Below are 20,691 nucleotides of genomic sequence, written 5' to 3'. Positions count from 1 at the left end.
GAGAAGATGAAGTGTCAGTCTCTCAGCACACTCATATGCTATTATACTCTGCAGGCTGTGCTCATATCCAGTCTGTGTGGGAACAGCACAATTATTCCCCCAACATCAAAGAGCTTCCTGTCCGGACGCACTCACTGCCTTTGAAGTTGTTTGGTAAAAATTGAATGCAAATTCTGGCTGCAGTCTGGAACATGACAGGTTAATGTGACCATGCATTTATGCACCATGCTATCAAATAAAATAAATAAATAATGCAATCAAAATGTTGTTTGATGAAATAAGAGGTTAGAAAACAAACCTATATATACAAAAAAAAAAAAGACAAAAAAACAGACAAGGTGGTTGCAAAAACATAACCACAGGGCATCCTTTTCGGAGACTGAATGCATACACGGGACGGGGCTGAAGGGTTAAAGGAGGATGAGGAAGACAAAAATGCAGTCAGGGCATGCAAGCTGGCACATGGGGTGCAGAGTGGGGCGGGGCCACTGCCACTGAACTTACCCTAAACTCTTCCACTTCTTCTTCCTGCAAGTAAGACCCATGGTGGATGAGGTGTGGTACATAGACAGTCAAAGAGGACACGACTCGAAATGACATCACTACATAACACGCACCCATAAACTAACAAACACACGCAAGCTAGGGTTGGACAATATACAGTGGCAAGTTACTCAGCAAATGAGTTGAAGTTTATGTGGGACTGTGAGACTGAATGCTGTAATTAAATGAAAAGCTGTCAACAAAAACAGTACGTCAAGTATTAGCTTGTGGGTATGCACACTTATGCAACCAGCTTACTGTAAGTTTCTGTGCTTGTATTTATTTTTAGTTATATTTACAACATCCTGTACACACACACACACACACACACACACACACACACACACACACACACACACACACACACACATATATATATATATATATATATATATATATATATGCTGTATATTTTATTTTTATGATATTTTTATATAATGATTGTCAGCGTTCCCTAACCATAACAATAAATGACAAGGAACAAAGACATGCTGAGAAGTGTGCACAAAAATGTTTTTGCCTAGTTTGTTTGTCATATTCACACACCTGCCTAAGTGATCATAGGTGATTTTATCAGTTTAGGATGTCCATACCCAGACACAATTTCAAAAACACACTCAAGCTCTACAGTATCTTACAAAAGTCTTGTTGCCTGTGTACAAATTGACACAAGCCACTGAAATATATTTATAATAAACTTTTTTAAAGAAATGCCACATTTTATTCCCAACAGTTTTTGTAATCAGTGCAAAACGAAACTCAAAAAGTATTCTAACATTCAAAGCTTGGTAAAGCCCATTGAGTCGAGTCAATATGTGTTGTCGCCTTGTCATATGTGCTTCACCTGTGACTAATAATGGATGAATGAGGTCTCAGGTGTGTATAAAAGAAGCCCAGTACACTAGACCTTGACATCAACTGCAACTAGACCTCTGCAAACATGCCTAAGACATGCCTCTCATGCCCTGAGACTAAAGTGTTGATTATCAAGAGGCTGAAGACCAGATCCACTGTTGATGTGGCAGACACCTTCAATGTGTCTCAGCATCAAGTACAGAGGATAAAAAAAAGATTTGAAGAGACTGGAGACGTTTTTGACAAGCCCAGGTCAGGAAGCCCCCGCAAGACAACTGCTCGAGAGGAAAGCCCATTTCAAGCAGAATCCAAGGCCAGCCCATTTTCCACTGCAGCAGAGCTCTACGAGACCTGGTCATCTGAAGTCCCTTTGTGAACCTGAACAGTTTGTCGGATTCTGTCTCGAAATGGCCTCCATGGTCGAATCAGTGCCCGGAAGCCAGCACTAAACAAAAGGCAATTGAAAAACAGTGTGGCATTTGCCAAGGCCAAAGCCTGCTAAAAGGATGGACGCTGGAAAAGTGGCAGAAGGTGGAGTCACTAGATATGAACATTATTGAGCATGTGTGGAGTAGGATGAAACACGAAGCATGGAAGATGAAACCAAAGAACACTGATGTGCGAGACTGCTTTCTTTGCTATTCCTGATTACTTCATCAATAAATAGGGTAAATAGGGTGGTAGTAGCCTAGTGGGTAACACACTCGCCTATGAACCAGAAGACCCAGGTTCAAATCCCACTTACTACCATTGTGTCCCTGAGCAAGACACTTAACCCTAAGGTGCTCCAGGGGGACTGTCCCTGTAACTACTGATTGTAAGTCGCTCTGGATAAGGGCGTCTGATAAATGCTGCAAATGTAAATGTAAATTGTATGAATCCTTGCCAAACCGCATGAATGCAGTCCTTCAAGCTCATGGAAGTCATACAAGATATTCAATTTGGATCTCACAGCAACACTACTTAATTTGCTGACATATTTTTGTATTTGCAGTAAATTTGTTCAATTTCTGTATAGGCGACAAAACTTGTGTCTTGCCAGAATTTGACCTTTCTGTCTTGATTAAATGATACATATTTTTCAGTGAAACGAATTCATTTCGATGCATTAAGCATCATTTGGTAGGTTTTAGCTTTTCATATGAGCTATTTTTAACACCAATTGATTAATTAAAAGTCAGGTTAATAGCAGGTGTTTCTACAAAATAAATAAGTGACAAGACTTTTGACCACACAGCCACATGGTCACACAAACTCTCACGGACGCACACAACACAAAGACACCTAAGACTGACTGAGGAAGAGGAAGGAAACAATCGGTGTGACTGGCCCCATTTCTGTCTCTCACACCCATGTGATTCAAGCCACATGATGTATGCGTAGACATGACAGTGAGAGTTCTTTCTTTTGTGTAGCTCATCCCTTTCTGAGGGCAGAAATACCTCATTACCTCAAGTATTCCTTAGGCAGGAGTTCACACAAGAGTTTTACCTTCACAAATCATTAAGTGTGAGTGTGACCTGGTGAGGATATGTGAGGGTACAGCGTGACACTGGTTGGTGGGGAGGGGGGTGAGCCTGAGCTCTGTGGAGTGGGGCTCAGCAATAGCTCAGGTTGTGGTAGATTGTCTGAGGAGAAGCTGCAGCTGATCTTACCTCTGTCTGAACATGATCGCGGGGTCCATGTTAGCTGAGGTCATGCGGACCACGTGGCGGATCTCCTTGGCGATCATCCTCAGCTTCTCAAAGTTCACCAGGCCATCGACACTTGAGTCGTTCCCTGTAGAATTTACAAGCACTGGGTTTAATTAAAGTACACTGAAAGCAGTAAAACAATTCAGCTAAGTATAAAATATGGTTTAGAAATACAGGTAGAGCTTTACCTTCAAAATAATGAACCGTATGAAAATAATGAAACGACTCCCCTTTCTCTGAAAAATGGATGCTTTGTCTAGCAGTTTCTATCATGTTTGCACCACCAGATTCATAAATCAAATTGGGAACCAGAGGCAACCACCAATTGACAGAACAGAACAATCAATTCACTTCCAATTTGTATCAATATCCTTAGGAAATTTAAATAAAGGTCTTTAATTTGCCATCCAGACAAGATACACTTGTGGGACCACTGCATGTCTAGAGAGCTAAGAGTCTAATGTACAATATGATGTTTTAGCTAGTGATGGAGCAGGAGAACCACTGATGGCAAGCTTTAATAGTGATGAAGTGTTAGGGGCGGGGTCAGGATAAGCAATGGCTCCAGTGCATCAATGAGCCATCATTTCCTTAACACAAACTATAAAATTCAAATCAAGTGCTTTTAAACCATTGCGGGTAGGGTGTGGTTAAATCTCACTGAATGCTGTGAAGTTCCTCATTCTCACTCAACATCTGAATGCTGAACAGTGAAGTAGAAGTGAAAGGCTTATGTCTCTGTGGAAGGCAGCCTACTGACATGTCCCTCACCCCAGGGCTGCTCTAAAGGCCAGTCCTTTCCGAGTAGATTGAATGACGCAGCAGTAACGCTCATGCAGCTTGCAGAACGAACTTCCGGGACATTTGCACCCAAGTGGGCTGAGAAAGGAGCCTTGTTGGCATGTGGTGGTGCAATTCAAATTTAGATAGTGCTGAGAATTTGCAATGATAAGGAATGCAGCTGATGTTTGCAGTTCTGTTTGTGTTCTCCTTCTGCACTGATAACACTACCAGGAATCCACAGTGCTTTTCAGACATTAGTGCTGAGTACTGGCATGATATGTACAATCTGTACTAGTGCACACAGAAGGTCTTCACTATTTACAGGGACATTACACCTGGAGCAACAAAGGGATTCATGTATTGCTCAAAGACTGTGTGCATGCGTGTTAAAACACATACCCTCATGCAGGAAGGTGAGGTCTTTCTTGACCACGGGAAACAGGGGGATGATGGGCGGCTGCATGCTCTGGCTGGTGAGGATGTTGCGGTACTTGGCCATGTTTCTGGACGGATCAAAGATGTCCTGCAGGTCTCTGAACAGCTTCTCATATTTGCTTGGCAGCTTCTCCCAGGTGCTCCTCAGACGGGCCACTGGAGCCAGATTGAGTCCGCTGGAGTGGACGAGAATGAGTTGATTGCTGATGCACATGCACACTTAAATAGCCAGAAACATGCACACACAGAATACTAACAACATGCACAAATCATTCAGACACACACACACCACAGCCCCACCATTAAACACATTTCTGTAGTGTAGTAGTATAAAACCATAGCCAGGCTGGTTTTTAAGAGCAAACGAAATAAGACACGATGATCACATAGTTTTGTCACCCATCCTGTGAAGATTAAAACATATTTTAGGACAGTAATTTCTCACGACTGGTAAAACTGGTAAACTGCAAAACGCAGTCTCGATGTGTAAAATTGTGCAATCGTTAAATGTGTAAAAGTGTAGAATTGAGCTATTTTGCAGCCAGATGGCTACACACTTTCACTGTGTAGCTCCCACTCACACAGCCACAGAGGAACACAGTCAGCCATATTCAAAGTCACTTCTTCAATAAAAGACCCATCTATCAAGCACAAAGACCATAAATATCACTTATGCTTCCTTAATTATACAGACCTGTTCATCCCAGATCATACTGCGGGCTCCAGCGGGTGGGGGGATTGTCACGCACTAATGACAGACCACGCTGAGTAAAGCATATTTGTGTAATGACTTGGGGTTGGTCCAATCCCCAAATAGGCCTCCACTATAAACTTATGGCCCAGCACGCCACAAATATATCCCCCGGTACCCATTTCTGAGCTGGGGTGAAGGGTGACTGATGGAGGAAGGGTCCGTCTCTCTCTCTCTCTTTGCATCTGTCACTGAGAACTGATGCCTCTCCTGCTCCCTTTTTTTTGCCTGCTGTGAGTGTTTAATTGCAGAGTCTAAACACACACAGTGGCCGAGACAAAGGCTCCTAGATGATCTCATCGTCCTCGCTGCTGTAATAATGGTGACAGAGTGGAGCTATTGATTTCGAATGGCAGCAGAACACAGAACACAGTTTTGTGGAAGCATAAGCAATCAATTGGATTAAAGACAAACCTGTCTATGCTGGAGTGGGTACAGAGGGTCAACAAGATAGAGATGGACGAGAAAGAAAAATGTCCACCCGAGCGGGCTATTTTAGATTTGATTCTTGGTCCCAATATAAGAGATATGTAGGTAGCTGATAAAACGTTTCACAAAAGAGTTTGACTGGGTCCAGCTATGTGAGTTGCAGATATGAACTTTAGGAAACATGATACCTGATGATTGCAAACATGGAGTTGAAGTTCTTGCACTCGCGGCAGTGCAGAGCAATCTTGATGAAGAGCTTGACTGTCTTCATCCGCTTCATGGCGTTGGGCTCGCGCAGGATCTCCGTGGCCACCCAGAAGGTCTCCTGGTTGATGACGTCCTCAAAGCGCTTGAGGTGCCTGCTGCCAGCCGGCAGGTCCAGCTTGAAGAGATCGTCCACGTACTCAGTGGACTCGATGTTGCGGAAGAGCTCGAAGTCACGCATGGAGAGCTGGGCGGCCACCTCCACCGTGCTGAGCTGTAGCAGGCTGATCTGGCTCTCCTTCAGCAGTTCTTGAGCATCCTCATCTGAGCACAACGTCTCCGTCTCCATGTTGTTTTTCAGGTAGTACCTGGTGAAGGGAGTAAACTGCGAATCAACAGGTTGCCATTTGCACACACATCTTATACTGACCAGGAAGACTGTAAAAGTGAAGGCTTCAGGCACCTGACCACACTTAATGAGAAGATAATTAGGATTCTCTGCTGAACCTCAAAGCAACCTTCTTTACATCTCTCAACAAATTATTTTTATTATTATTATAATACTGTTGTTAATTGTTACTTCATTTCAGACCAAAATTGTGTTGAGAGAATCATTCATTCATTCACTATTTATTCACAGCATACCCCTTATTCACTGAGAGGATGTCATGTTAAAGCCCTGTGCTTTTGCTGGTGTGGTTGTCTGAACATTGTGGCTTTCAGAGTGCTTTGTCAGTCGTCTAATGCCCTGTTGCTTTCCTGTACATTGACATACAGTCAGTGAAAAGAACATTTGGCCCATCGTGTTCCTGTAATTGGTGATTTGTACGTTGTGTATCAGTAGCTTGGCAACAATAGTGAGCTGTCTCTCTCTCGGCACCCAGGCATCGGTGATGCATTCCCCCCGGAGAGAAAAAGCCATCCTTACTCATACACTTCCTCCGGGAAAGCATCCAAGAGCAGCATAGTGGAGCCCCAGTGCTAATGGAGCTGTAATGTGCAGCGAAGTGCAAAGGTCTGGTACTGATACGCCGATACGTTAACACCAACACACACACACACACACACACTCTCCTGAATTGCACGCACGTTCTGTCTTCCTCACAGCAAGGGCAGGGCAATACACCATAACTAATAACACAATAAGCACTGCAGAAGAGAATCAAGATTCTCAAAAGTGAGTGAAGGAGACTAAAGGCGCACCAGCATCGATTTGAAATGTTACAAGATGCCCTCCATCAATTATTATTTCATTTGAAAGCAATACGTGATTGGACAGATATATATATTATACACAATAATATAATTTATTTTTAAACATCCTTATCCAAAGCAACTATAAGGACAGACCATATACCAACTCAGGGTTGAGTGTCTTGATGGCTGAGAGTGGGGTTGAACCTGTGTTCTTTTGGTTCATAGGTGAGTGTATTACCCACTAGGCTACTACTACCAACAAATATACCAAATTGTGAAATAAATGTTCTCATCATGGCCAAGCTGATTCAATGCTAGTAAAGATGGTAACTATTAAAAATGAAATATGACAATTTAAGATATGCGCGCATACCCACAGTGAAAATGATCAGTCCATACACTGAATGCGAGGTCACTGCAGCCGATTACTGAAAGCTGTAAAATGTTCAGTTTTTAAGGATTTCTAATGCATTATTAATAGCAACATCTCCTATACATATTTAACCTGAAGTGATTGAGGCTCGGGTTTTGCTGTGGGATATCTAGGCTTCACCCGTCTCTCCCAGTGCCCGTCAATCTCGCGGTCCACACACCCCCGCAGGCAACCACTGTCTCATGAACAGAAAAGCCTCAGCGCTAAGGTACATTTTTCATTATGCCAAAGCTACAGATACGGCGGAGAAAATGAAATCCTTGTAGTTCACTTCCGTTTCCTCTGCGCTGTGGCGTACTATTTGTGCCCAAGATTTATGAATAATTTCCGAGTGACAGCCCGCAGGGGCCGAGCCCCGTAGGATGAAATATTCATTGTAACCTAGTTGGAACGTGTGAGCAGTGAGTGGAGAAAGACGGGCATGGAGGGGGTTTATGTAGCCAAAGAATTATGGCAGGAGATGCACCTACGTCAATTTAAACCCCTCCCTGTGTTTCCTGAAGATGTATAGGTAGGTGTCAATGTATGAATGATTGTGTGTGTGTGTGCCCTTGTGTTTATGTCTTATTGGAGACCACATTCACTAGAATTTGTATATTTGTTAGTGCTGTGTTTGTATGCTATAACCCGGCTGCATCAACCGACCTGCCATTGAGCTGTATGCGGTCAGCCAGTTTGGAGAGCTGGTCAGGAAGGCGACGCTGTTTGGTGACTCCCTCAGGGCTGACAGACACCTCACACAGGGAGTAGGTCTCAGGCGAGGCCAGCAGGCTGAATTCGTTAACTGCATGGGAGACGACGTCCTTGGCTGTGGTGTCTTTACTGATGATGATGTAGCAGCTCTGCTGGTCGGCCTTGAACACTCGGATCACCTGATCTGGAATGTCTGGACAGTGGGGAGACAATGAAAGGAGTCAATGAGCTGGCGAGACAAGATAAGTCTTTTTGCAATCATGTTCGGGATGCAACAAAACTGTGACTATAATGCAACAGTAATCATAAGAAAACCCTATCTAATAGCCAGTCATGCTTTAAACAGCATCTTTACCTCTGTCAGGATAAAACTGCACTCTGTATAAAGACAGTGTGTCTAAGGACACTTAAGATGGTCCATTAACAGCTCTGCAGACGAGAGAAGCTGAGGAGGATTTCTCAGTGGCTTCTTGGTATGGGAGCTACTATTGAGTAGGTTTGTGTGGTAGCATAGTGGCTAACAACCTCAACTGCCAGCCACCTAACCCAAGGCACAAGGTTCTAACCTCACTCACAACCACTGTGTCACTCAAATCACTGGTAATCACTGTTAGCTGATTAATTCGTTCTGGTGGCTCACACATCTGAACTGGACAGAGGGGATATCATAGATTTTGTCAAATGGTTTGTATTGTATATGAAGCTTTGGAAACATTGGAAGCACTCAGTATGAAGTGAAAGACATTTGAAAGACAGACAGAACAAGACAGTGGTTGCTACGGCCACCAGCACTTGGCTGAGCGTAAGGTGGTTGATGGGGAGTGTTGGGAACGGCAGCCGCCGTGTCAGTGCGGTACTTACAATAGAAGCCTACGGCTACAGGAGCAGCATGGGAAGACAGCGAAAAAGAGACAGAGGGAGGGAAGAGGATGAAAGAAAACATGAAACCGGTGAGTGCGCACTCCCGGCAAAACATCTGCTTACGTTCAGCACACACACAGACACACACACACGCTCACTCCCTCATACACTCCACCATCAGGCCCATATTATAGTCAAGCTGTGATGCAAGACAGACACACAAACATACACTGTGGTCAGAAAATGAGGCTCCGCCCCGCCCTACCTAAAAGCTGAATAAGAGCCCCGCCCGCCTGCCGCCTCTGTAGAAAAACACTTACGCTCTGGCCCGCTAATCCGTTCTTAATGGTATTTAAACGAGGCTTAGAGGGACTTGGCATCATGCTCACGTACCCGGCACCGGGGGGGGGCACAGGGAAGGCACCCCCGTTATCCTGGAATTGCCACAACACCGCCAAGAAAAAAAAAGAAGCTGAGCTGAGAAGCATGATCCATCCCGCAATGATTAGGCTGCTCTCTGGCAAAAGTGAGGGCCAAGTGTTTTGCTAAGACTGACGTGAGATAAATCTAAGCCATTTTCCTATACACACACACGCTCACACAAAACACACACTCCCTCAGGCTCCGGCTTAGCAGCTACAGTAATTACAGTTTTTAGAAATCTATCCAAGAAAGAAAAAGCTGTAATTGTTGAGCCCTTAATCCCTGTTCTGTGGCCATAATTCTGTTTCACGTCGGGGCTCCTTGAGATGTAAATAGATGCACGGCCCAGTGGTGTGTGAAGTGTGTGTGAGCGTAAGCTCCATTCAGCCCCTGATTAAGCTGAAGCGGCTGGAGGGCTTTCATGTGTCCATGAAGCAGCCCTCAAAGGGCCGGCGTAACCGCGTTCCGCCACACACCGCTGTACCATATTATTATTAGCACCGATACCTCTAACCCTGTGGCATATTTTTTTTTGTTGACACATTAATTTAGCTTTTGATCTGTGTTTGACTTGCACTTGATCTCTCACCTGTGGGGTTGTTGAAATCTAGGACGCTGGTGGTGGGCTGCAGCAGGTCAGGGCTGCTGGATGACAGGTTGCCAGGAATGGGCATGATGGCCACACTATGCCTGCTGTGCTTAGTGCCCACAATACTGTCATCTTGAGAATGGCCCACACCGCCATCACTGTAAAACAAACACACACACACACACACATACTTACTTTGTACATATTTTATCACTGGGGATAAAATATGTTTAGACACTGTTGGTTGGGTTCCTTAATCATTTTCCTAATTCATTAATTACATTGTTTTACTAAAACCACAACAAATATACTTAACACCTTCATGCTACACTGAAAAAACTGCATTGACAAAATCATTTTTGACTTAAAACAGTTTAATTCGATTGTAAATGACTAGTCACTTCTGAAAATTATGTGTGCTGCATACATTTGTGCTGGAGCACAAGCAAAGTACATTTTTTTCCCCAAAAGTACATTTTTATTTAATATTCCTACAATAGAATTTGTGAAATAGTTTTTGGTTTTAAGCTAATGCTGCATTATGTGATATTCAGGTTCATAATTTCAAACTGGTGTTCAAAACTGCCATTAATAAAAACATGAACTTCAAGGGTGATTTTGACTTTGACCATGCGAATCCACCCACATTCAGAGAAGCGCTCACATATATATACACACACACATGCACACATACACAAACATTTATATATACACAAAAAGCAAAGGGAAAGGACAGCGCGCTGAAAGGGCGGAGATAATGTGAGTATGAGATGTGGTGGATGGGGGGATGAGTGTGGGGTTGGAGAGATGGAGACAGCGCATATTACCATCGCAATATGCAAACCGCAATCTGGGGTCTAACTGTGATGCGTCTGGTCTGTGTGTCTGATAGATCTGAAGAAAGGGATCTCTGAATGTGTGGGAAAGGTCATCTGTCAAAGGGCCACAAAACGTGTCTGACAACTCAGTTTTTTCTCTCTCTCTCTCTCACTTGGTCTCTCTCTCTCTGCTCATTCAGGAACACTGGGCTCTAACCAGTTTAACTCAGCATGTATTGAGTGTAACAGCAATCTCTCTCTCTCTCTCTCTCTCAGCCATCTCTCTGTGGGTTTATGCGTGTTTGTTATAATGACAGACCAAATTGGGCACTTTATTTCACAAGTTTGAAATATGACGACTTAGAATGAGGTGATATGTGAGGTGTATCTGTACAAATTCACATGAGGTCATGATGAATAGTGCTTGAGCTGGGGTCTTACCCAAATAGTCCCCTATGCATGCGAAGAAGACAGAGACAGGGAAGAGCACATTAAACACACGAAAAAAGCAGCAAAGCAGCTACACATAAAAAACGTTGGTTGCATCAAAACACATCTCACACATGACACATGCTGTGCCATGATTTTTACTCCATCGTGAAGAAATTTTGTATTCAATCAGGCATAGGTCTTCTGGTAAAATTTGCATAATATTTGCACAGGCTGTGCTCTCTTTGCATCTATGGTCATCTTATTTATATTTTCATAAGGCAATGGCATCAAAGCATAATATCAAAAGTAAATGGAGCACCTGCGCTCAGTGTGGCCTCACCTACAGAGGGCTGGTGGCCGTTTATGTGTTCCACTGCTATAATGCCCCTCACTCCTAGCATGGAGAAATCAGCAACACACGCACACACGCTGGTGCTACAACGACCTGGAGCGGGGGGACCCCAAGCGGGGGGCTAAATGAGCCGTTCTGGGTTTTAAAAGAGAGGAATGTGACAGCAGCTGCATAAGTCAGCTGATACCGGCGTTTAAGTTTCCCGGTAATTAAAACATACGGGCTGTCGCCACAGAGCCGCGTCGCATCTGCGGGAGAACAGGGAGGTCAGACAATGGCTGACTGTTTGTGTGCCGCTGATTGTGAAGGCTGTTCTAGAAAGACGCTAATGGCTGGGCGGGTTCGGTAATGACTGCTGCAGTGCGCTACTGCTGCAGCTGCAGAGGTGGGGAGTCTGCAGAGCGCAGCGCTGTGTACTGAGTACGCTGAACACAGTCCTGACACAGACTCCATGCTCTGGTGTTGAATGTTTTACCGCAGGACACGCACAATAAAAACAGACATCCACTAGCCCAAGCTTGCACTCAACCAGGCATTGCCCCAATCTGCAGCAATGCGTGCAAAAATTTCAAATCTGTTCATTTCAAAAGACATTTGGATCAGTAATCAGAATTATTTGAATCACCAAGCCACTGGATGTTAAAGCCAACCAAGAGCAGTCATGAGATCAATTTCATGTTGTGTTGAGGGAGACACACGCTCACACACCCAGAGAGAACGTTAATCGCTGCTCGGCTCAGCCCGTACACCAGAGGCAGGTTACGGTACAGAAGGCATTTTAAGACCAGCACATAGCTTACTTATTGTGTTGCTGAACTTTGTGTAAAGATTGAAAAAAAATCACTCAGCGACCGTAAAAAAGCAGCTGCCATACAGACCGCAGGACACTGAGATCTTCCAAGAATGCCATTCTCTCTGTACCTGAAGGGTTTTGGGGGCAGGATGCTGAAGCGTGTTTTCTCCAGCATCTTGCGGATTTTGTTGCGGCCGCCAGACACCGTATTGGCCTTCAACTTCTTGTGGCTCTTGTCTGTGGGGAACTCCATGTCCCCAGGCAGGTCGGGGATGGAGAAGCGGTTCCCTTCCTTCTTCTGGATTTTGGGAATGTGGGGGCCACCATTCTTCTTCTCATGTATAATGCGGCTCAGCAGCTCTTTAAATACTTGGAGGAGGAAATACACACACACACACAGAGGAGTATGTGTTTAAAAAAAGGCAGCCCTTTCAACATGCTGAGACTCTATGGAGCTGAAAAAAATCCACTCTACCGAATATGTTGGTCTTTACAGTGAGGGAGAGGTGTGTGTTATTCCTCAGGATGTCCATGGCTTTGGACAGAGAGATGTTCTCAAAATTCTGACCATTAATCTCCATGATCTACAAAAGAATTTAACAAACCATTAATAAAAAACAAGAAATTTTGTATTCACATATTTAGTATTAAAAAATACTTTAGGTCGCTACCTGATCACCACGTTTGAGGCCAGCCTCTGCTGCCTTGCTGCCCTTCTCCACTGACTCAAGGAAGATGCCGAATCCACGCTCACTGCCCCCTTGCAGGGTGAAGAAGAGTGGTGACTCCCTGGAGGGTTTCTGCAGGGTCACCTGTCTCCACTTGGCCTTGGCGGCGCAGGCAATGTTCAGGAGCCGCAGGTGGCCTTTCATTTTCTGAGGATCAAATAATACCACTTAAATCAGGGCAAATATGCTTCGTAAGTGTTAAAAAATAACTGATAATCCTCCAGGAAGTAGTATTCAAGAGCTGAAACCTTTGAAAAGACACATTAACATAAAAAACACATTAAATTAGTTTTATTTTACCGCAGTTTCTAGATGTTTCTCAAAATCCTCCAAGAACTGTGTCATCTCTGGGTCTCCCTCAAAGTCATTGAAGTGGTTGTTCACCCATAAAAGCACTATTCTTGTTACCTGTATGGACATGAATTATAATGTGTAAATACAAATAAATACCTACAATACTCCCTCATTTTGATAGTAATTTATTTGGTTTAAATACACCACACACCGCATCCCGGAGACTGTCTGCGTTGAACCACTCCAGCAGTTTCCTGCCAACCTCCATGGGGTTGGACAAGAAGGTGCGGTAGGTTAACAGGAAGTCCTCAATGTATGTGGGATCTACCACGGACGGCTCTTCCACCAAGTGCATGATCAGTCGCTCCGGTGTTCCCTGGGAGCCACAACATCATCATTTAAACAAACAAAACCAGTACAGGGCATCCTGGGAAAAGTACTTCAGTTGAGTGGAGCAGGGCTGTTTTGTGGAAATAAACTCAATGTCAGTGGAAACAGTCACATGACTCGAGCTGGGAGAGCAAACATTTAGAGGATCAGAAACTGACAGTCATTTAGAAGTAGACAACAGACAACAATGCAGAAGTGAATAGTAAATTTCATTTAAATGACTGATTTAAAGTCTGTTCAGTGGAAATTAGTCCATAAACTCTATAACAACAGAAGAAGTAATTTATTCACATGTGTTCAACAAATGCAAACTAAAGCTAAATGTTTTTATCTCCTGTCCAGCTTAAAAAAATAAGCGAAAATAATTTAAATGTCACCTGACCCAAATAAGGACTATCAGGCAAAGTTATCATAATGGATAATGGAAATAGTCATATTTGCTTTATTGTCCATAAAACAAGAAAAATTTTACCTTGATGACAATGTGACCCTTCCTGGTGCCGCTGCGGTCCAGCTCGCGGTGCTCCTTCACCATGACGATCTCACCCTCCTCCTCCACCTTGTGCGTGTTCTTCTCCACCTGGTTCAGGATGCGCCAGTAGTCCTCTTGGGCGATGCACACGAACTGGTCCACAATGACATGGGGACACTTGGTAAAGCGGTAATAAAGGAGCACGCTGCTGCGCACCAGCGCCGGACACTCGAGCAGCAGGAGGCTCGAGGCATGGCGGACAGACATGGGGCCAGGTTGCAGCGCTGGAGTTTAAGTGGCCCGCTGTGCCCACTGCTGTCTAATGCCCAATGGACTTGACAACAAGTGAAACGACCGTCCTACCTCACGTCTGCTCGAACCAAAAACAGAAAGCTTTTTCTTTTCCTTTTTGCTTAAGAGGAAGTGTTGCTAAAGGCTGGTCATACATACAGGTCATACGGCAACACAAACTTCTTTTTTTCAGTTTTTTTAATGAAGCAGACACCATTTTCATTTTACTATATTAGGTTCCTGTTGGGTCATTAAACCTCAAGTCTCATTGACCAGCTTTGACTGGAGTGCAGGGAACTGCAAACACTTCAACTGGATATGAGGACAGATCAAATAAACACAATATAAATACAGAAACAAATTAAATGTTTCTTAAAATCATTCAATACAGACAGTTGCAGTCCTGAATCACGCTATTCCTCAATTCTAATATGCATGCTAAACCTATATTCAAAATCCATTTCATAAATTGTTTCCCCCTAAAAGCAACGAGTGTCAGAGCTCACCTGGCAGTCGTCCCCTTTGGTGCGAACCACCCCACTCATGTACTGCTTGTCCAGCGAGGGTGAGATGCCAAAACTGTTGCCCATGCAAAGCATCTCTGTCCGGCCATCCACGTGGCTGATCTCTACAGAGCCGTTCAGGATCACATACCAATGGTCCAGCTGATGGCAAAAGGTAGACAGTAAAATGACATGCATGCAACAAGTTTTTTTTTTTTTTATTCTACCCAGTGACAGGTACAGATATTTGAAATATGTGATCATATATATGACAAAATGATCGAAAACAGCGAATGAATTGGCTTGTCGTGTGTCCTGGCTGTCACACTAGACTACAAGGTTGCATCCAACTTTAACCTTTCCCCTTCTCAAGCACTCTGCAGCTTTCTCATTTCCTTTATACATGTATTTATTCATACTGTGCTGCCCCCTTCAGTCTCTCCCCACCTCCCTTTCTGCTAGTGTTCTATCCTCCTGACCTTCAACTGATGAAACACACCCACACACACACACACACACACACACACACACTCAGGACAGGCTTGTCCATCAAGCCCTGCACGGTGGTCCAGTTTACACTTCCATCTGTCTATGGCTATCCTAAAACAGAGAAGCACGCAGAAACACACACACACACTTTCCCTGTCCATGACAGGAATTCTTTCTTCCTGTTAAATTGATGTGGAAGGTTTACAATCATTTATTAAGTTGTCAGATGCTGCCACAGCCTTGATAACATTTCCTTTTAGCTGAGCATGTAAGTTAATTCATTAGCCCTACAGCTCAGTTTAATGATTGACAGCTTGTGCGCACACATAAATACACGCACACTCTGCAAATCTAGATGAGTAGCCTGCAGTCTCATGTGAGACTGATCAATAATGTTTGTTAGACAGATAAAACCAGACCTAGAAAAAAAACTCTGTTCGTTGTCATTGTGCCCTCTAGTCCAATACAACGAACAAGAAATTCTGTCTTTCATTAAGACTCAATTGCCATCTGAGGCAAAGATGTTGTGCGAGGCTGTGGGGATTAGTTTAGAATTAAGGTGGCAGAATTACCACATTATGTTGTACAGCACTCGGTAAGAATCTATGTTGTTGTGTAAAGCATAATACTGACTGATTAAAGACTAATTTAGTGCCAGCCAGTGATAAACTATTTACATTCCACTGAGCACCTGATATATTATTATTTTGACTATTTGCCAATGCACAGATTTAAGCATAAATGCATGTTCCAGTGTTATTAGCAGCTAAAGAAAGACAAATAGTTATATGTATATTTTGAAAAAAGGCTTGGTGCAATTCAAAAGGTTGAATAGGTTACATTTCCTCTCTAACACACTCACTATCTATAAACCCCAAATCCGCACCAGGTTTGCGGCTGCCGATCCCAGAACATTGGACTGGGGTTGAGTGCCCCAGGAAAAAGATCTAAAACGTAATGTAAGTTGGAATGGGAAGCCAAATACAGGTTAGGACTGGCCCTCACCTCCTGCGTGTCCTGTAGAATGGCCGTGGCCGCCTGCTCCACCACCTCGAACATCATGACCGTGCACAACTCTCTCCTCACGGACATGGTCATGTTGGCGAACGCCGGCAGCTGATGCATAAACTCCAGCAACTGTTCTGTGCAGTGGAAAGGAGAAGACAACATTCAGAACATTGATTGAACTTTAAGGAGCTGCTGTAAACCAATACACACATAGTTGAACTTTCACCTCACAATGAGACAGCAGCAAAAGAGCCTGGGCAAATCCCAGCGCTGCTCCTCTCTTATTTGGGTGGATGGTAAAGATGTCCAGTTCTCTATCATGGGTACTTCTGCTTACCAATGTCATCATCACTGCGGTCAGTGGGGTCCTTCTCCAGGCACTCCCGTACAAGGTCTCGGCTGAGCAGAGTGTCCGCAGATCGCTCCAGGTCCTCGTCTTCCTCCTCCTCTTCCTCAGAGTCAACCGGTGCCTCGGGCAGGCCTGACAGGTCCACGTCGCCCATCTCGCTTTCAGTGGCCTTATGAAAATTCAAAAGCACACAGTTATAGAGTGAAAGCCAGAAAGCGTGGCCTGATGGGAATGTGTCCAAAGGAAAGGGAAACCTTTCACCCTGCAGCCAAGCATTGAACAAAGGAAGGTGCTGAAGATCTGAGGGCCCTGATTCATCACATAAATGTCTCTTGGCACCCAGGAACATGACAGCCAACAGAGGCCAGGAAGCACTCAAACGTCGGACTGAGACATGCTCTGAGAGCTGATATTTCAGAGCCACTTCTTCAAAGGCCAAACATTTTTACAAATTAGGAAGAAAGAAAACCGATGCTGTCCTGAAGCTGTAAACATCCCACACTTCAAATATGTACATTGTGGCTTCGTTCTCTATGTTCTTACGGACAGCCAGAGAGGCCCTGAAGAATTAGCAGTGAGACATGACTGGAAATGCTACAGCTTGAGATAAAGCACTCTTTAATACACACCAAAAGGCTGTAATTTCCTTTTAATGGACCTTTAACACCACAGAGTGAGGCAGAGCGAGAAGAGAGGTGGACTGATAAAAAGAGACGGAGGTGAGAGAACGAGAGGAAGAGGCAGGACAGGAGATGCAGCAAGTGGAGATAAGGAGACATCAACAACACAGGAACCACAAGATACTATATAAAAAAAACAGCAGGATGTGCAGAAAGGACCCAGAAGCGAAAGAGGCATGAACACCCACATAGAGCTAAACGCCTGGATGAAATTTTCTAGACATTGTACACAATGTCTGATTCCTATGCTTAAGCTAATGTGAGATAAACATCATTATGTCAGCTTTCAGTTCTATGTGCTATATACATAAACAAATGACCTGTATAAGTATGACCTACATATATAAAATTTAGGTTGTATACCACCTGTATTACAATGAAATAAAAAATAATATTTGAGCAGGAGGAACAAACATAGTCATCTCGAGGCTACACCATCACAGACACGTAACTGTAATTTCCGGCAGAGCTGTACCTGGTAAATATCAGAAAGGCTGCTGCTGCCAGAGTCACTGGCGATGCTGCATCCTGATTGGCTGGGTGCCATGTGCATCACCTGATGAGGGTGATCGGTGAGGTGCATCTTGTTGAGGTCTCCAGGAAGCTACAGAGAAAACAAATGAGAAAACGGGGAAAACTTGATACATCAGCGGGGAAAGAGATTCAAGATTCAATCAGTACTAAACACACTGGCCCTGAAACATCACTGAAATAAGGTCACTCTTATATGGGAGGAAGACTAAAAGGTTCACACTGCAGGCAAAAGAGGCTTAAATTAGATTTTTTTTTACTTTTTTCCATCAAGACAGTGTGAACAGCACAAATCTTTCAGGAATCTTTTTTAATCTATTAATTTACAATTTGGGTCACTTCCATATGTGGCCATAAATCAAGTAACAGTGTCAACAGTTATGCATGCAATGGCACTCAAGAGGTACAATTCTGTGATAGCATAAATGAATAACATAAATGAATTAAATTATATTTCTCCTAATTCTCCTGATATTTCTCTGTCTAATATGATTATTTTACTATTACAGTACTTGTGGTAACTGGGCCCTGACTGGTGGTCCCCATTTATTTCATGGAGATGCTGGAAAATAATCTCTCCTCGCGAAGATAGTATTTCTTAACAGCCGAGAGGGGGACTGCTTTATGGACGACCACCGACCTTTAAGACTGCTGACAGCCCTTAGCTCAATCAGTCTAAATGATGGATCCTTAATGTCAAAAGAGTCTCATGATAGCCAGTTCACATATTAAGTGCAGTGAATCTTCAGAGTTCAAAACAAATGACGTTGGCAGCTAATGTTATTTCTAATGGTCAACTGAAACATATGAACACCCAGCTTTCACATATAGATAGATATAACGTACAGCTTTGCAACTAAAATAATAGTCTTTTGTTACTGCATTAGCTATGACTATTTGTTCAGCAGTGCTTAGCAGAGCTTGTTATGATGGACCACAAGTTCAAAGTCATTAAAACCACATGCTCAAACCGCTGGCTTTAGAACAATGCAAGTTATTAAAGCAGAGAGGACACGCCTCAGCCCCTACCAGTCTGCTGCACCCCCGAGATCCCCGGCCACCCGGTGCTACCCTACAGCACGTCGTCTCCATCTGCCAGCCTGGCATCCAGACAAACCAAAGCAGCCACCGCTGGAGCGACCGTGCCAACATGCAATATTTAACACACTCTGTCTGGGGCACTACAACAACGGCACGAGTTGGGGGTGGAGGAGAAAGAGCCCCCTGCCACACCACCTAATGTCTATTTATCTTCATTTAGATGAAACCGGACCAGGGGAGGAATATGGTCAAAACAGGTTTTTAAGTGTGGACCTTTCTGAAACAGCAAAACCAGAGGTGTAGAGCTGATGACGAGCTTTGTTAAAAGGCTGGTCTGAATAGTCAGATGAAAACTACGCCTATTCTCCGTCAGGATTACCCAGTAAGCCAGTGTAACCTTACTACTGGTTGATTTGATCTAAATGAATTTAATGTTAGCGAATGCTTGGTTCCAGGATAGCAATGCAGTTAAGTCAATTCTCAAAAACGAATCTTTCTTTACAAATGCTTCTCGTAATTTTTTTCAGTTCCTCCACAGAAAATAGATTTTTTTTTCTTTAATGCCAAAAAACATTTTGAATGAGTGGGTTCAATGTGCCATTTATAACTTCCCCTTTACAGCAAATCATTTATTTATTTATACATTCCCTCTGTAGGCATGGTGGGGTTGGGGGGTCACATGGTCATTGCTCACAGTGAATAAGGTTGACAGAGGGTCTGCAGCAGTGTCCTTGATTCGATCTGAAGTAAGACTCAAATACTGGAGACCTATGGGGAGTTTCGTTTTTCCTTTTGGAAACCTTTTTTTCGAGGCAGGAATAATCGTTGGCGATAAGCACCAAGACTCACCCTGCCTATCACGGGCCGTACTGCTGCTGAGACCCTTCTGAGATAAAATTAATCTCCGGGGAACATTGAACTGATGCACAGTGTGCCAGTCACAGCTCGCAGAGTGAACGGCGACCAGAATAAACAGACACGTTCACCCAAACACCCCATCTAGTAATTTAGGACGCCTGCATCTTTTTCTTTAATGATGCCGCAACAGCCCGGGAGCTGCGTTGAGCGCGAAAGAGAGCCTGTGTTAATTGGCAGAGTCTCCTGGTGCTAGTTGGCGTGCGGCCCTCTTAATCGTGCTCCGCTCCGATCCCCCTGGCTGGGGGTCTCCCGTAGTCTTCATGAATAAATGATTACACCAATTGATTAAATATGAATTTGTGCTTCCCCCCACGTTCACGTACAAATCCATCACACCAACCAGCCATGCAAGGACAGTGGAGTTCAACTCATCACTCAGACAGGATTTTCCCATTTCCTCCCATTCATACACTGGCCACTTTAATAGAACCACCTCGTACATGTAGAAATGATACAGCCAGGCTGTCAGTGATGTAAACTTCTAGACATTCATCTGTGGTTTCTGACCACAAGATGACAACTGTCTAGATAGTTGTAGTAACACCAACATCCCACAACCAAACAGTGGTCTGTCTACAGCAAGTGGTCTCAAACCTGTAACCTGTATACATTTAACATCATGAGTTCGAATCCGGGCACTGGATTTGTGTGTGTGTGTTGAGTTTGCATGCTGCCCGCATGTCACCTGCATGTTCTCCTACCCAAAGACATG

General features: G+C 43.9%; 1 protein-coding gene across 9 annotated transcripts in view; it reads right to left on the bottom strand.

Moving 5' to 3' along the window:
- The window catches only part of rapgef6 (Rap guanine nucleotide exchange factor (GEF) 6), a 68,437-nt gene that overhangs the window by 9,919 nt on the left and 37,827 nt on the right, over nt 1-20,691 (bottom strand). For 4 of the 9 annotated variants that reach the window (XM_028982229.1, XM_028982221.1, XM_028982228.1 and 1 more), the window contains 18 exons: nt 17,965-18,093; nt 16,798-16,978; nt 16,458-16,594; nt 14,967-15,125; nt 14,170-14,322; nt 13,519-13,683; nt 13,314-13,421; nt 12,957-13,160; nt 12,761-12,869; nt 12,414-12,654; nt 11,150-11,161; nt 9,891-10,048; nt 8,879-8,893; nt 7,970-8,210; nt 5,679-6,062; nt 4,275-4,486; nt 3,054-3,177; nt 505-528 (listed from right to left, as the gene is read on the bottom strand). In XM_028982229.1, the coding sequence (XP_028838062.1) occupies nt 505-528; nt 3,054-3,177; nt 4,275-4,486; nt 5,679-6,062; nt 7,970-8,210; nt 8,879-8,893; nt 9,891-10,048; nt 11,150-11,161; nt 12,414-12,654; nt 12,761-12,869; nt 12,957-13,160; nt 13,314-13,421; nt 13,519-13,683; nt 14,170-14,322; nt 14,967-15,125; nt 16,458-16,594; nt 16,798-16,978; nt 17,965-18,093 (2,756 nt within the window). The remainder of the gene's footprint in view (nt 1-504; nt 529-3,053; nt 3,178-4,274; nt 4,487-5,678; nt 6,063-7,969; nt 8,211-8,878; nt 8,894-9,890; nt 10,049-11,149; nt 11,162-12,413; nt 12,655-12,760; nt 12,870-12,956; nt 13,161-13,313; nt 13,422-13,518; nt 13,684-14,169; nt 14,323-14,966; nt 15,126-16,457; nt 16,595-16,797; nt 16,979-17,964; nt 18,094-20,691) is intronic. The other 5 variants (XM_028982224.1, XM_028982223.1, XM_028982222.1 and 2 more) reach the window with 5 other exon arrangements.

This window comes from Denticeps clupeoides, chromosome 6, assembly GCF_900700375.1.
Source record: "Denticeps clupeoides chromosome 6, fDenClu1.1, whole genome shotgun sequence".
Lineage (NCBI taxonomy): Eukaryota > Metazoa > Chordata > Actinopteri > Clupeiformes > Denticipitidae > Denticeps > Denticeps clupeoides.
Note: the sequence above shows the minus strand (reverse complement) of the source record. Positions and strands in the feature narration are given on the sequence as shown.